The 14,709-nt window shown below is 36.9% G+C and overlaps 1 protein-coding gene across 1 annotated transcript in view; it reads right to left on the reverse strand.

The window, feature by feature from the left end:
• The window catches only part of DOK6 (docking protein 6), a 426,698-nt gene that overhangs the window by 145,086 nt on the left and 266,903 nt on the right, over positions 1-14,709 (reverse strand). The window contains exon 4 of the mRNA XM_055296826.2: positions 12,800-12,919. Coding sequence (XP_055152801.2) covers positions 12,800-12,919 — 120 coding nt within the window. The remainder of the gene's footprint in view (positions 1-12,799; positions 12,920-14,709) is intronic.

Consider the following 14,709-nt stretch of genomic DNA (forward strand, 5'->3'; position numbering starts at 1 on the left):
ATCATATGTCAGTGGCACCTGTTGTGCATAGAGAAAATATTGTTATAGAAATGGAAAGTAAAATATTTCTTTACATTCTTTCCTTTCCATCAATTCCAGAGTCTGAATTAGCAACCAAAAAAATAATTGTCAAAATGCCACTAAATAACATTTCTTCCAAAATATTGAAGTAAACATCATTAACCAGTATTATTGTTGCTTATGGCTGTATTGACACTTGATATTCATGCCCATAGTTTGATAGTTAAAAACATAGAATGTTTAAAAAAAAATGATCTTGACATTGAGTGTCCTTCCAATGGATGGTACATGAAACATGACCTCTAACAGTGGACCCAGAAGGACCATTACATTTTCACTGAAATGTTTGTGTGCTCAAATGTTAGCAGATAGAGCTTAGGAAAAATAAGCAAGGAGAGAGTACAAGCATCACACTGGACACTGGAGAAAGCTGAAAAAAACAAGTAAATTTAATAAGATTCACATGATATAGGGCTCTATGTATCTCTGTCTCTGTCTCTATGTATATCATCAAGGCCCATTTAAAAAAAAGCAATTGGACAACTTCCCCAAGGGAGTTTTTCCAGGGCCATCTCTAGTCAATACAAGCAGGTGAAATTTACCCGTGGTGCCCCTACCCTCTTGCCTGCCTTCTGCTTTCCCTGCTCTCACATACTTTTTAACCCAGCAACTCAAGTCGACCCTTCTTGTTGTGGTTTAGAACCCTCCAGTCTTCCTTTGGATGCTATTTCTTGCAACTTTAGAAAGAAATTATACTAAGATTATATTTATATTTTCAATTTTCAAATATTCAAAATCTATTCTCTCCTAATGGCTAATTTCTAAGAATTTCGATTCAATTAAAAAGTGAACAAATTTAATCCAGCAGAAAACTAGGCACAAAAAGATGAAGGCAGCACATTATGTTACCTAACTATACTTAACTGAATTCCATTATAATGAGGAAGGAAGCTTTCTGCCTTTTCAATGAATATGTCAGTGTATCCTCTTAGTAGCATAATATACTTCGTTTTACTGAAACTTGTTAAGGCTTTGCTAGAAAGTCCATTTCAAAATGGAGTGGTTAAAATTGGCTCCATTAAAATGATTTTTAAAAAATGTTTATCTTTGTGAAACAATTCTATCAAGCAGGCATTTTAAATCACTCTCTAATTATGCTGCTTTTTAAATTTAAGAACCCATGTTTGGTTTTTATTTCCTATACCATTGGTTTTTCAGACTTCAGTGTGCTAAAATTACCTGGAGGCTTTGTTGAAACACAGAATGCTGGGCCCCCTCTAATCTTATCATTTCTGGTACAATAGGGCTGGGTTGGAGCCAGATAATTTACATTTTCTGTTTATTCCTAAGAGATGTTGACACTGCTGCTCTGCGGACCACACTTTGAGAACTGTTGATTTGTGAAACTCACTTTAAAATATTGCCAGGGAAGTAGCAATATTAGAGAAATCATGAGGAATGACTTTGGAAAATGATGCCATGTACCAGCAGAACAAAAGAGCACTTGTTTTTTTCAAAAGTGTTATCTAATATCTGCCCAAATAAATTAATCCCATCTCAACTGATTCATGTCTGATTTTGTAAGAAAGAGTTCTTATGCTAATTGGAACAAAAGAAGAGACAGGAGCATAGAAAGAAAGATATATGGAAGATGGTTTATAATTTATCAAGATATGTGTATTCCAACTATTTATCAGATGATTGACAACAACAATAAAACATTATTAAAGAAAACTAAACCCATTCCCAAATACCCAAAAGTACTGAAAAGGAAATTAATTTTCTAAATAATGATAATAATATCCTAAAATATAAATATGCTGCTAATCTGTGAAGACTGCTGAATGTACAGAAAAACAAATTTTTGAAAAGGTTATGTAGAAACAAATACCAAATCAAAATGTGTTCATTCATATAAGATTTAAAACTACAGAGTTCAAAAGTCCCAAACGCATTGCCCGTGAATTTGTATGTTGGTAAAATTTAGAGTCCCATATTAGCTAATATGTGAGAAAGCATAATTTTATTTTAAATGGTTAAAACAAAAACCAAGGGTGGAATATTTATTAAATATTATAAATATATAATTATACTATAATAAAGTATATAATTTTATTATAATAATATAAATATTGCATCCAACAAAGATGCTAGTATTGAATCTGCAATTATGTTTACAAGGGCATCTTTTTCACTAGGGCTGAATGATGAGGTCCAAAGGAATAGGCCATGCCCAGAGAAGACCTGAGATACAGGGGTAAGGCTGCAACTACAAAAAGAATCTAGACGGGGCTACAAAACAAGGCTTAGACGAATTGAATAGATCAAGGTCTGGCAAGACAGAGTGACTGCACTCAAGGAAAAGGGGCAGCAAGGCTCTAGGTGGAACGAGAGGGGACTGAATGGGTCATCAGTGCCGAGAAGAATTGAAATCTTCCCTGTCAGCCAGTGAGTTTGTAAATAGATCAATTTTTTTTTTTTTGAGACGGAATCTCGCTCTGTCACCCAGGCTGGAGTGCAGTGGTGCGATCTCGGCTCACTGCAAGCTCTGCCTCCCGGGTTCACGCCATTCTCCTGCCTCAGCCTCCCCAGCAGCTGGGACTGCAGGCGCCCGCCACCACGCCCGGCTAATTTTTTGTATTTTTAGTAGAGACAGGGTTTCACTGTGTTAGCTAGGATGGTCTTGATCTCCTGACCTCGTGGTCCACCCTCTTCGGCCTCCTAAAGTGCTGAGATTACAGGTGTGAATGACTGCGCCCGACCTAAATAGATCTATTTTATGCAGGAACAAATCCAAGTATAGCTGTGAGTCTGAGACTGGCAGGTGGAGGTAAGTGGATCTCGCAGTTGCTTGGAGAAGCAAAGGATCAGAGACGGGGGGTTTCTGAGAAGAAGTAACACACAGAAAACAAACGGGTGACAAGTCCTTCAAACAACCCCTTGATAATTTCCCTTTTGTAAGAATACAGATGGAAAACTACATTTAATGGAGAACTGTACAGGAAAACAGACATATCTGTTCAGCTAAATTTCCCTTATACTAAGTAGAAATATATATATATAAAGAGGCTTTTGGAATTTATGTGTCAAATAACTGTGCATATAGCACATGGTGAATATTCAGTGTATTGTGACTGCATACACATAAAATGCATTTTTGTATGTTAGAAGAAATTTGAAAAATGTCTACTGGAAGCCAATAGATTTTTTTTTTTTTTTTTTCTTCAAAGAATACTTTTATCCACTGTATTCTATATCTTCCTCTGCTTCAGAAGTCATGGGTTTGAAGGTTGGGTCAAAAGAAAACAATGGAACATGGAACAAAGTATTATACCTAAATATTCAGAAACCAAGAGATGTATAAATATTAACTCATTAGGTTTTCCACAGAGAGGAGTTAAATCTAACAATATCTTCAGCTAAGTAAGTAAATGTGAACTCCTTATACTTTTAGCTTGTCTTCCTCTTAAAAGCCCAAAATGGCTCAAAAGAAGAAACTGTACAAAAGGAAAGGCATTCTTGATTTAGATGGTTGGTGACACAGTGATTTAGGCTGTAAACAATTCCTTGTGTAAAATTGAACCTTTATCCCTCATGAGGCTTAAATATTTGTTAAAATTTATTAATTAAAATATCTAGGCATTATTAACTAACATAAAATTAATACTTACAAAAATGTATACAGTAGCTGTAAACTGGTTATATAATGATTTAAAATAGCTGTAAGTATTGGATAATTTGTTTACAGATTTTTTTCATTCTGCTGTAGTTTACATCCATCTATTGTTTTTCCCATAAGTGTACATAACTAGAGTCACAGGCAAAACTTGGATGGCCCGGGCCTATCTGAACATAAATGGCAAATGTCAACCCTAAATAGGAGAATTTCACTTCATTGTTTCTATTCGAGTGATTCCATAAAGTTAAGACTCACTTCTATATACAACCAACTGGTCAAAATAACTTTAAAGATTTAACTGAGATTCTCTGATGGCAGGAGGCTTCAAATTTGTTTCAAAATATCACATGATAAAAAACCCAGTATTTATGGAAGACATTGTTTAGGTTAAATCTGTTACTGTAGCTAATTCATTAAAAGACCCAGATTTAGTAGGGTGCAATTTAGGAAAATGGTTTTTCTTCCAACCCTGCTCTCACACAACTATGAAATTTCCTCTTCTGGCGGTTATCTCAGGCAGAGATTAGTGTTTAATTCACTATTGCCCATAAGGATATTGTCAACTTCATGTCTCAGATGAGATGACTGGTGTAACCGATAATTTTAAAGTGTCAAATAAATGGAAGTTTCTCTTCTTCTTTCAGGTCAAGTCTATTACTGAGAGTCCAGCAATGAGAATGAGAAAGATAGAATATGCCGTTTCCTGCTTGTTCCATCACTGTCTTTCCACAGTGACTCCCCCCGCCCCCCCCTTTCTTTTGCTTTTGACTTCTCCAGGGTAAGAATAATGAAAAGAAAAGGGGGTAAATTCCTTCTAAATAGTTGTTACTATTGAAAGTTCTTCTTTATTTTTGAATTCTTAATGACAAGATGTATTCAAATGCTACCTCTCTCTTTGAGGCATATGTTATGTTCCTAAGAACCATCCCAACACCTTAGAACCATCCCAACACCTCAGATATCTCCCCTGTTCCCTGAAGGGGAGGGGCCTTGATTAGGCATGGAGCCTACTACCCTTAGCTTCTATTTTCTGCGTTCCACCTTTATCATCTTTCTGCTGGAGCTCCTTCTCACAGGCAAGAGTTGTCCTGGTGTGGGTCTTTTCAAGATGAATCAAGCTCAGCTAACTATAAGGTGTGCACTTGTCCCACCGAATGTGGCAGTGTATCTTGTCCAGTTGCTGACCTATTCTCCTTGTTTGGCTATCATAAACAGCCTCCGACCCGTCTTGCCTCCTGACCTCAGGTTCACCATGGTGAAAACTGAAACCACTAGTTCCCCAAACTCAGGTTCTTCCCTAAATTCTCTTGCACACTGCCCAGGTACCAGCTTGGGTAGCACTACTTGATTCTACAGTTCTACCAGCAAGGGTGAGGTGAGAAGCCAGTCTGTCCTCCTGACAAACAACCAAATTCTACAAGTAGTTCTCTTGCCCTTCCTCTTTCACGGGGCTTGAGGGGGTAAATGCCTGCCCCCTCCTTTCTGCCCTTCTCCTATAAAAGACTTTCAATGAATTATCTTTACGTCTCTCTTAACATTTCTTGGTTCTTTTCACCCACTATCCACAGCTCTGTGGCCACAATACAGAGACAACAAGAGAGTCCAATTCTATATTCTTTTTTTTTTTTTTTTGAGACAGAGTTTCGCTCTTGTTGCCCGGGCTGGAGTGCAATGGTACAATCTCGGCTCACTGCAACCTCTGCCTCCTGAGGCAGTGATTCTCCTCCCTCAGACTCCAGAGTAGCTGGGATTACCATCACCTGTCACTACGCCCAGCTAATTTTTGAATTTTTAGTAGAGACAGGGTGAGTTTCTCCATGTTGGGCAGGCTGGTCTTGAACTCCTGGCCTCAGGTGATCCTCCTGTCTCAGCCTCCCAAAGTGCTGGGATTACAGGTGTGAGCCACCATGCCCAGCCCAATTCTATATTCTTTAACAATTTTTACATACCAATTAAAACATGAAATTTTAGTAAGAATCCAAAACTGCTAAATGGTATTTAGGCAAAAGACCAGAGACATTGGTCTAATATTAAGTGTTGATGAGTAAGTCCTCAATAATCTGGTATTAGAAAAACTGAACTAATGCTTGGGATTTATTATGGAGAGTTTCATATCAATTTGGAATCTAGATTCATCCCATTGTTCAAACAGTCTGCTTTGTTTTTTTCTTAATAGTTACTTGAAATGCTAAAGGAACTAAATAGAGCCAGATATTACACAGAAGATGAGACATTTCAGGATCATTCTGTTCTTTATAATCTTATCTCCAAAATTTCTATAATAGACGATTATTGCAGTGGTCACTCTTCAATTCTAGCAGCTTTAGAAGCTAAACCACACTGAAAAAGCAGATGTTTGCACATGTAGACCCATCCTTAGATCTGTATAATGCAATTAAACCACGAATAAACAAAACATGATTTATGCTTGTCAAAATTTGTAGAACTCTTCAGAAATTGTGACTCCATCTCCACCACAGAACTAAAATTCATCAAAATTTATTTTATTATTATGTGGAAATAGCAATAGATTTAGTTGCCAGGTGCTATCTGCTTGGTGCTTCAAGATATTTCTTCATGCATACATCTCCTTTATAACAGTACAGTTAGACATAGACAAATTGATCATTTAGATTTGACATTGCGAGAAGAGAAGCACTACAAAACATCTTTTGCTTTCCTGAAGCATCTATGGCAAACTATAGGGAGAAATAAATACAGCTTTGACCTTTTTCTGGTGTAGTGTATATTGAAGACCAAGTGAGAAAAGTGGTGGTTATAATTTGTATTTTTCAAAATTATATGTGGTATCTATATAAATCAAATAATAAAAGTAAAATGATGCAACACAATGGTAGGCAAAATTGCTATGGTCCATTCAAGACTTTGTGTTGCATCCATTAGTGTCATCTTATTTCTTCTAGAGGGGCTGCTTCCATAATCATTGCCTTTCAGCTTTCCCTGTAGATAATAACCTTTGCTGATTATATCAGCATTTGTAAATATGTGTTTCATGGAACACAAGTCCCACAGGATACGAATACATGTTATGTGCAGAAGGAGGCACCTAGGTCATGTGAGTTTGGGAAATGTTGGGTTATACAAAGTTAAACAGATTTATTATAGGACTTCTCAACAGCTTTACTAATGTATATTGTGACTGTCATACAGGGCTGGTGTTTGTTTCTTAGGGCTATCATAACAAAGTACCAACAATTGGTTGGCTTAAAATAACAGAAATATATCCTCTCATAGTTCTGGAGGCTAGAAGTTTGTAGTCAGAGTGCTGGCAGGGCCATCCTCTCTCTGGCTGCTCAACAGGAGCATCCTTTCTTGCTTTTTCTAGCTTCTGGTGTTAACGGGCAATGCTTGATGTTCCTTGGCTTGTGGACGCGTCATCACTCCAGCCACATGGCCGCCATCTTGTGCATCTTCACATCATCTTCACTTGTCCATATCTATCTCTGAGTCCAAACCTCTCCACTTTACAGTGACATATTAGATGTCATTGGATTATGGCCAACCCCAATTACCTCATTTTAACTTGACTGCCTTTACAAAGAAACTATTTCCACATAAATTCACATTCTAAGTTATGGAGGGTTAGGACTTCAACATCTCTTTTTGGAAGGCACACAATTGTGATACAGTATTAAATTCAACCGATTGATTCCCTCACTGCAGAGAGCAGGTCATCATCATTGTCAGAGTAGTATTTTCAGGAACTCACTTTGGGCAAGGCTAGAGCATATGAGTGGCGTTTCAGAAACTCAGACGTGAGTATGCTTGAGTTTTTTTTTCCTGATGCAAAAGTTGGTTTTGCTCAGTGTCATCCCATAGACAAAATTATTGCCCTGGAAGACTCTTTTGTTTGGTTATAAAGAATATGTATATAAGTGAAAATCCTCAAAACAGAGAGAGGCCTATTGTTACTGTTGCCATTGTTTTGTCATTAACTGGTTATTTTCCACATGAGTAAGGTGCTGCTAATATTGGCTTTAATCATTGATGGACATCAAGAGTTTCAGACTTGCCTGATTGAGAAAGCTAACTTAGAGGAATAAAAAATAATTATAAAAAGAAAAGTGCAGGCTACTTTGATTAGAATTAATCTCACCTCTACCACAGTAGTTTCCTTTTGTTTTTATTTTGGCATATATTTTATTATACTTGAGATGGTAGATTGTATCCTTTTTTTTATATCAGCTGTTCACTTCCTTTCCATATATCATACATTCTAACTCCTATTGTGGCCTCAGAGATGGGGTGTACTGTGCTTCTTGACTTTGGGCTTGGCAATAGGACTTGCCTTGGCCAATGGAATGTTAGTGGACATGAAATATGCAAAGGCTTAAATTGTGTTGCAAATCTGGGCATACTATCATGCATTACTGTTATCTTTTGTTTTGAGACGTGTGCTTTGGGAAGTTGCAAGTGTAAGCAGGTTGAGAGACAGATGAAATAAACACTGGCATTGTCTGCAGTTTGGAGCCAGTCTCAGCACAACCCAGTCTAACTCAGCACAACTTTAGCCTTTTTACCTGTGCCTGAACAATGAAGATCTACTTATAGGTCTGTACTACTGAGATTTTTGTTGACTGGTAACACAACATTATTTTACAAAACATTAACTGATACACTTTGTTTATGTTTGTCTCCTTTACTACTTTGTGAGCTTCTAAGAAGTAACCATACTTTGTTCAATTTTACATTTCTTGTTTAGTTCTTACATATCATAGGTCCTCGCAATGTTTGATGGGTCAGGAATGAATGAATGACATTCAAGGGTATCTGAGTTGAATGTAGGAAGCATGTTTACCATGGCAATCCAGGTAATAATTTAGAAACAACACTAGCATATTGCTTTGGTTCCGAGACAACTAATACAGGTCTTTAGGCTAAAAGAAGAAATGTATGCCGATCCTAGCCCACTCATAAGCGGAGACACTGGGTCCCAGAGAAAGGCAAACCCTTCAATCTGACTCTGAATAAACCAGATGGCAAAGTCTGCGGTTCCACTATTTTTGTTCCAGATGGAGATCTCTCGCATCAGTAGCAAACTGGACCCATCCTTTGTGTCCATTTCCAACTGCATTTGCAGGAATTTCCTACAAGTGAATTGCTTCTTGGTTATGATGTTCACGATTGCTATTCATGATGAATAAGCAACACTTGTTTTCCACAATTGCTATTTTGTGTTGTGAATCCTTTACAAATAACCGTAACGCCATATATTAATATTTTTTACGGTCAGTATAGGCTATCTTAAATACTACTGAAAGACCTGGAGATCCTGGAAATTTTAAGAATTTAAACTTTGAAATGTCTACCAAGTATGCACTTTTCTGTGTCAGTGTCATCTGAAATCAGAACACATTTTCCTCTGTGTGTGTATGTGTTTGTGCACGTGTGCATGTGAACTTGTGTTCATATAACTTTCCCTATACCATGTGGGATTCTGGGTCGATATGAAAACAGCTGACAGCAGTAGATAAAGATAATTACAGCAAAGAATTTAATCAATAACCACTTTTATCTCAGCCACACACATTATCTTTCACCTTTAAAAAGTATTTGCATAAATGTCTCTTCTTAGCTAGTCTCAGGGTAAATAAGACCAGGCTGTCTGAAGAGGCAGGAAAACACGAGAAGTAGCAATTTTGAATGTCAAAAAAAATGCTGCGGTAAAGACTAAGCGGTGTGACTTTATTTAATGATAGGGTACTGCAAGATCACCACAAACCACATTAATGTAATTAATTACAGTAATTCTGCACACATACATATCTCTTAGTAGAAAAAGTTCAAACTAATCCAAGCACATTATTGACAAAATAATAAAATCATGTTTCTGATGAAGATTGTTATATAATTTAATACTAAAATGTCTTAATAAAAAACCTATCGTGCTAATTCTTTGATAAAAAATTATTCAATCTCTATACATTAGTGACTTCAACCATGTATTAGGAAGTTAATGATTTTATTTTACAAGGTGTTATGCTTGAAGAGTCTGGAAGAGTGATTGAGAGTCAGTGAAATGACAGCTTTAAAAGTCAATGTTATTTTTAAAGACTTTAGTTAGCTAAAATGCTTTCCCTACACATTTAAGTAAAATAAGTGAGTATATTGTCTAAGAAGTAGCTATCTACTCCAAGACCTGGGTGGGAGGGTCCAAGCTGACGGATGAGATATCTCAGTCTTTACTATGAGGTATTATAGCCTACTGGTAACTTTTTGAGAGAGCATTCTAAATTGGAATTATCATAAGTATGGGGGAAGCCTGTTGATTAGAAAGTGAGAAAATTGGGGTATACATCTAAGAAATTGTGCCAATCTCTGTGTGTGTATAGTTCTCTCTGTGTATACACGCTAGATTATTAGCTAGCAAGCATAGAGTCTGAAATCTTGATATTGCCTCAATGTTTATTCCTTTTATTATTCTCCTAACATGTTAATGCCAATTTCAAAAAGTTCTAGCTGGCTCTGAATGGGCCAAGAGGAACACAGAAAAGGGATATCATCAAAAGTTATGGAAGCTCTTTAAAGAGGGAGTGCAGACTTGACGAACCCTGAGCAATGGCTATATCCAGGGCCTTGGCAGTCAAATAAGGAACTTCCTTCAAGGGGAAGGAGATTCCCAGGGACAGGAAATCCTCCCCATCCAGGAATTTTCTTTTAATGCTAAACATTGAAGAGTCTTAGTGAGTATGTGTCTGTCGCCCAGCATGTGTACTAAAGTTGCAAATTTCTTTATAGGATATTGTATATCTTTGTGGGCCATTTAAGTAAACCCAGTATTACCTTTTCCAGCTAAATAATTACTCATAGATTTGTTAACTATATTTTTGAAGCACATATATCCTTTTGTTTGAAGTTAGGATTATTAAACATAATTAAGAAAAGCATTTATAGCATTGGTGATATAATTTCAGGTCCACTGTAAAGTATACACAGGAATTATTTTTTCTCCTCTTTATTTTGACTTGTGTGTGTATGTGTGTTGTGTGTGTGTGTGTGTATGTGTTTTAAAGAAACCTGCTTTTTATGTAGCTTTGGCATTTTATTCTGTTTGTCCTATTCTAAAATAAACCTATATTAAAAATTTCTCTTTATGTTCTAGACAAATTACTTTGAACTTATCAAATTAGAAATAAAATTGTGATAAACCAAAGAAGTACATTATACATTTGGATGGAAACCATATATATCTCCAAATCTTCAAAGTAAAAAGCATACAGTCCATGCTACAAGAGGCACAGTATTTCTATTTACAAGCTTAATTTATTCACTTTTTTCATATTTCCTTTATGTAGTACTTGACAAATTTTTATCAGTAAGGTGTGTTTCCTTTTAAACTGTGAATGGGGAGCATACATTTTAAGCAGCATGATTATGAACTGTGTGCTTAGCACTGCTCTCAGAAAACAAATCAGAGATGAAATTTGAGAGAGTGTGGGAAAGGAACTGGAATATAAACCAGAAGCTAGATAAAGAGCTACAGAAATGATTTGTGACTTTTTAAAAACTCAAATGGAAGCAATATTTGGAACTTATATATGCTCATGATCAGTGAGCAGAAAAAAACTTTTTTCATTTTAGCAACAAATAAAAAATAGTGCTACAATGGGCTAGCAATGAGCTAGCAGTGGCTGTTGACAGTATTGTTATTAGTAATGATGAGATTATAATCATCATGTGCTATCATGTGCTCTTTTACCTATGCTATTTAGTTTATGACCCACAGATAATTCAAGAATTTCTTTCCTTTTTCTTTCTTTGGGATATGGCCTCACTCTGTCACCCAGGCTGGATTACAGTGGCCCAATCTTGGCTCACTGCAACCTCCGCCTCCCAGGCTCAAGCGATCCTCCCACCTCAGCCTCCCGAGTAGCTGGAACTATAGGCACATGCCACCACAGCCTGCTAATTTTTGTAATTTGTAGAGACAGGGTTTCACCATGTTGCGCAAGCTGGTCTTGAACTGCTGAGCTCAAGCAATCCACCTACCACTGCCTCCTAAAGTGCTGGGATTACAGGTGTGAGCCACCATGCCTGGCCCAGAATTTCTTCTTAATAAATAGTGTCAAGTTTCCTCAATATCCTTCAACCTTTCAAAACACTGATCATCAAACCTTAGCAACACTTTAAAGTTTCTATTTTCACACTATTCAATCACCTGGTGGTGGTGATAATATTTTTAAAAATGAGCTCACAATCAATGAATATTGACAGGCTGAATAATACTCCAATTCTATTATTTAGAATCGCTAGTCAAGAACATGCAGCATAAATCGTTATGAGACGTTAGAAATGCTTGTTAAACTACAGAACAGTGTAGTAAGTAAACACCATTAGAAACAAAAACCGCAGTTTTGTGAAACCCTGAGATTTTACTCACTACTTTCCTCCTTGTAATATTAGCCAAATGTCCTAAAAACTACCGATAACCTGATAAGCCAAATCTGTTAATATAGACTCTAAATCTGTAATAAGTCTCAAAGAAGAAACTGGAGGGATGCTAGCCATTCAAAAGCCTCTCTAGAACAAGTTAACCTATTAGTTATTAGGATAAAACGCAATGTCACCGACAAGAAGCCAGGAGACCTGGGTTGTACCTTAGCATTTTCTCCAGTTGTTACACCACTGTGGGAAAGTTCCTTACTAACTTGAACTGTTCAGTTTATTTTATATGTATGTTTCTGAGACAGGGTCTTACTCTGTTGTCCAGGCTGGAGTGCAGTGGTGTGATCTTGGCTCATTGCAACCTCTGCCTCCCAGGTTCAAGCAATTCTTGTGCTCCACCCTCCCAAGAAGCTGGGACTACAGGCGTGGGCCACCACACCCAGCTAATCTTTGTATTTTTAGTAGAGATGAGGTTTTACCATGTTGCCCAGGCTCGTCTCGAACTCCTAGCCTCAAGGGATGGGTCACCCTCGGGCTCCCAAAATGCAGGGATTACAGGTGTGCACCACTGCACTCGGCCTCTTTGATGTAAAAAATATGATTGGTCTGAAACATTTCTGAGATCCTTTCCAGTTTCAAAGTTCTACAATTACAAGGGTATTCTGAAGTGATGGAAGGCAATCTTACACCTACCGTTCTGTTCCCGCTGCACTCCTGCCGCCAGAAGGTCGGGCTCCCCAAGGCTGATGTCATTGAGCCTGGTCCCCAGACACTCCATGCAGAGGTGCTTGCACCACTCCTCGGCCTCCAGCTCTGAAAGTAACCACAACATCACCAGTCAAGCAATGCTGCCTAGGAATGATGGAAGAAGAATATTCCCTGAACAGTTTTCCCAGGTGACTGGCAAGAGTTAAAAACCTGCCTTTAAAAAACAACCAAAAACTGTAATTAGGAAGTGAAAATAAGTCCCAAAAATGATTTCCTACTCTGACATTATATTTTTAAGTGGTTTATCTTATTTGTAGTACTTTACCTTATTTACAAATAATAGTCTGAGAATATTTGTTTCTTATATAGCATAGTTTAGATTGATTTTATTTAGGGAGGAAAATTTACTTAACATAATAAATTAGCCAGGTTTAGTTACCCGCCCCCCCAAACACACATATTTAATATATATACACATACATATATATATACTTCAAAACATGCTTTACACGATAAATACATTTAATTTTATGTCAATGTAAATTAAGTAACTAAATATAAAGTAAAAAATATATAAGTGAATAGTTGAAAAAATGTCAGGTTAGATTAAACAAATGAATGTTTCCCTGAAAGTGACTTAGATTTGTATGAGTTGAAGACCTGATCCCCAAGTCATTCTGAATTGTAATGGATCATAAATCAGCTCTAGAATGTGATCATTTTTCTTTGTAAACAATACAAATTAGGCTATTCTTTTTTAAAAAAAAAATTGGGGTAGAATCTTAAAAGTATCTCTTCTCTTTCGAAAATTCCAATTACCTAAGACGTTGATTAGATCATTGCTTTTTTTTTTCTATTACCTCCCAATTTCTTTATAATCACATTTTCCTCTTGCTTAAAACATTAGAATGTGTTACGTCAACACAAAATCCTGTCATATCTAAAGTTTTCACAGGCTTTCATAAACGTAAGTGAATTTGACTTTGGTGTAAGCCCTGTGCGAGTGAGGTAGCCGAGGGTTAGGATCGTATCTGTGTCTCAAATCATTGGTCAGCGTCAAAACAGAATTGGAAATCAACCAAGTCTTCCAGCTATTTTACTATGCAGAAATTTGAAAAGGGGTCTCAGATTTAATATTTTAGGCCAAGCTCCAATATCACTGTACAGAAATTGGATAAGAACTTTCCATTGACATCTGCCCAGAGAAGTTTCTGACTTTTCCATACAGCATAAATCTGTACTAGAACAGTTTAATATGGATTCTCTGTAAATCTCTTGTTCTCTGTGGATGACACCTCACCCTTTGCCTTGGCATTTTAAACGCCCCATGAAAAGTTATCTGTGACAGGTTTTCTTGACTTTAGGGATCTGAATACCAACACTGGGCTCTCCTTAATGGTCAACACCATCAAATTTGGGTAATGTTTTCTTTCTAAGCTTAGTCACGCTGCCTTTGCAGCAAAAATAAGTTTCATCAATGAGATGTGAAGACAAATTTGTCATTTATTTTTAGTTTTTTCAAGACCATGACATACTTTAAAAAATAACAAAAAAAGAACATGCAGTTCCCCATGGGATCCTGTTCTAATAAAAATAATAGTTCCAATGCTCCCATCACGAAAAGCATTTTTATTTACGAAAGTACAGTTTGCATGTATCAGGGACCATCCCCTAACTGGTGTAAGGCACACTATCATACTATGTCAAGGATCAGGAAGATTTTCAAGAGGGCCTGGCTCCCTCACTTGGGTGGAGTCAGAGGCCTGGGATTATCTGCTCAGGCATTTCCTGAGGAACCCAGAAAATAATCCTGTCCAACCACAAGGCTACCAATATAATAAGTGCACCATTTGCTGAGGCTATGGCTTACTAAAATAACAAAAACAAAAAACAAA

The sequence above is a fragment of the Symphalangus syndactylus genome, chromosome 1 (genome assembly GCF_028878055.3).
Source record: "Symphalangus syndactylus isolate Jambi chromosome 1, NHGRI_mSymSyn1-v2.1_pri, whole genome shotgun sequence".
Classification (NCBI taxonomy): Eukaryota; Metazoa; Chordata; class Mammalia; order Primates; family Hylobatidae; genus Symphalangus; species Symphalangus syndactylus.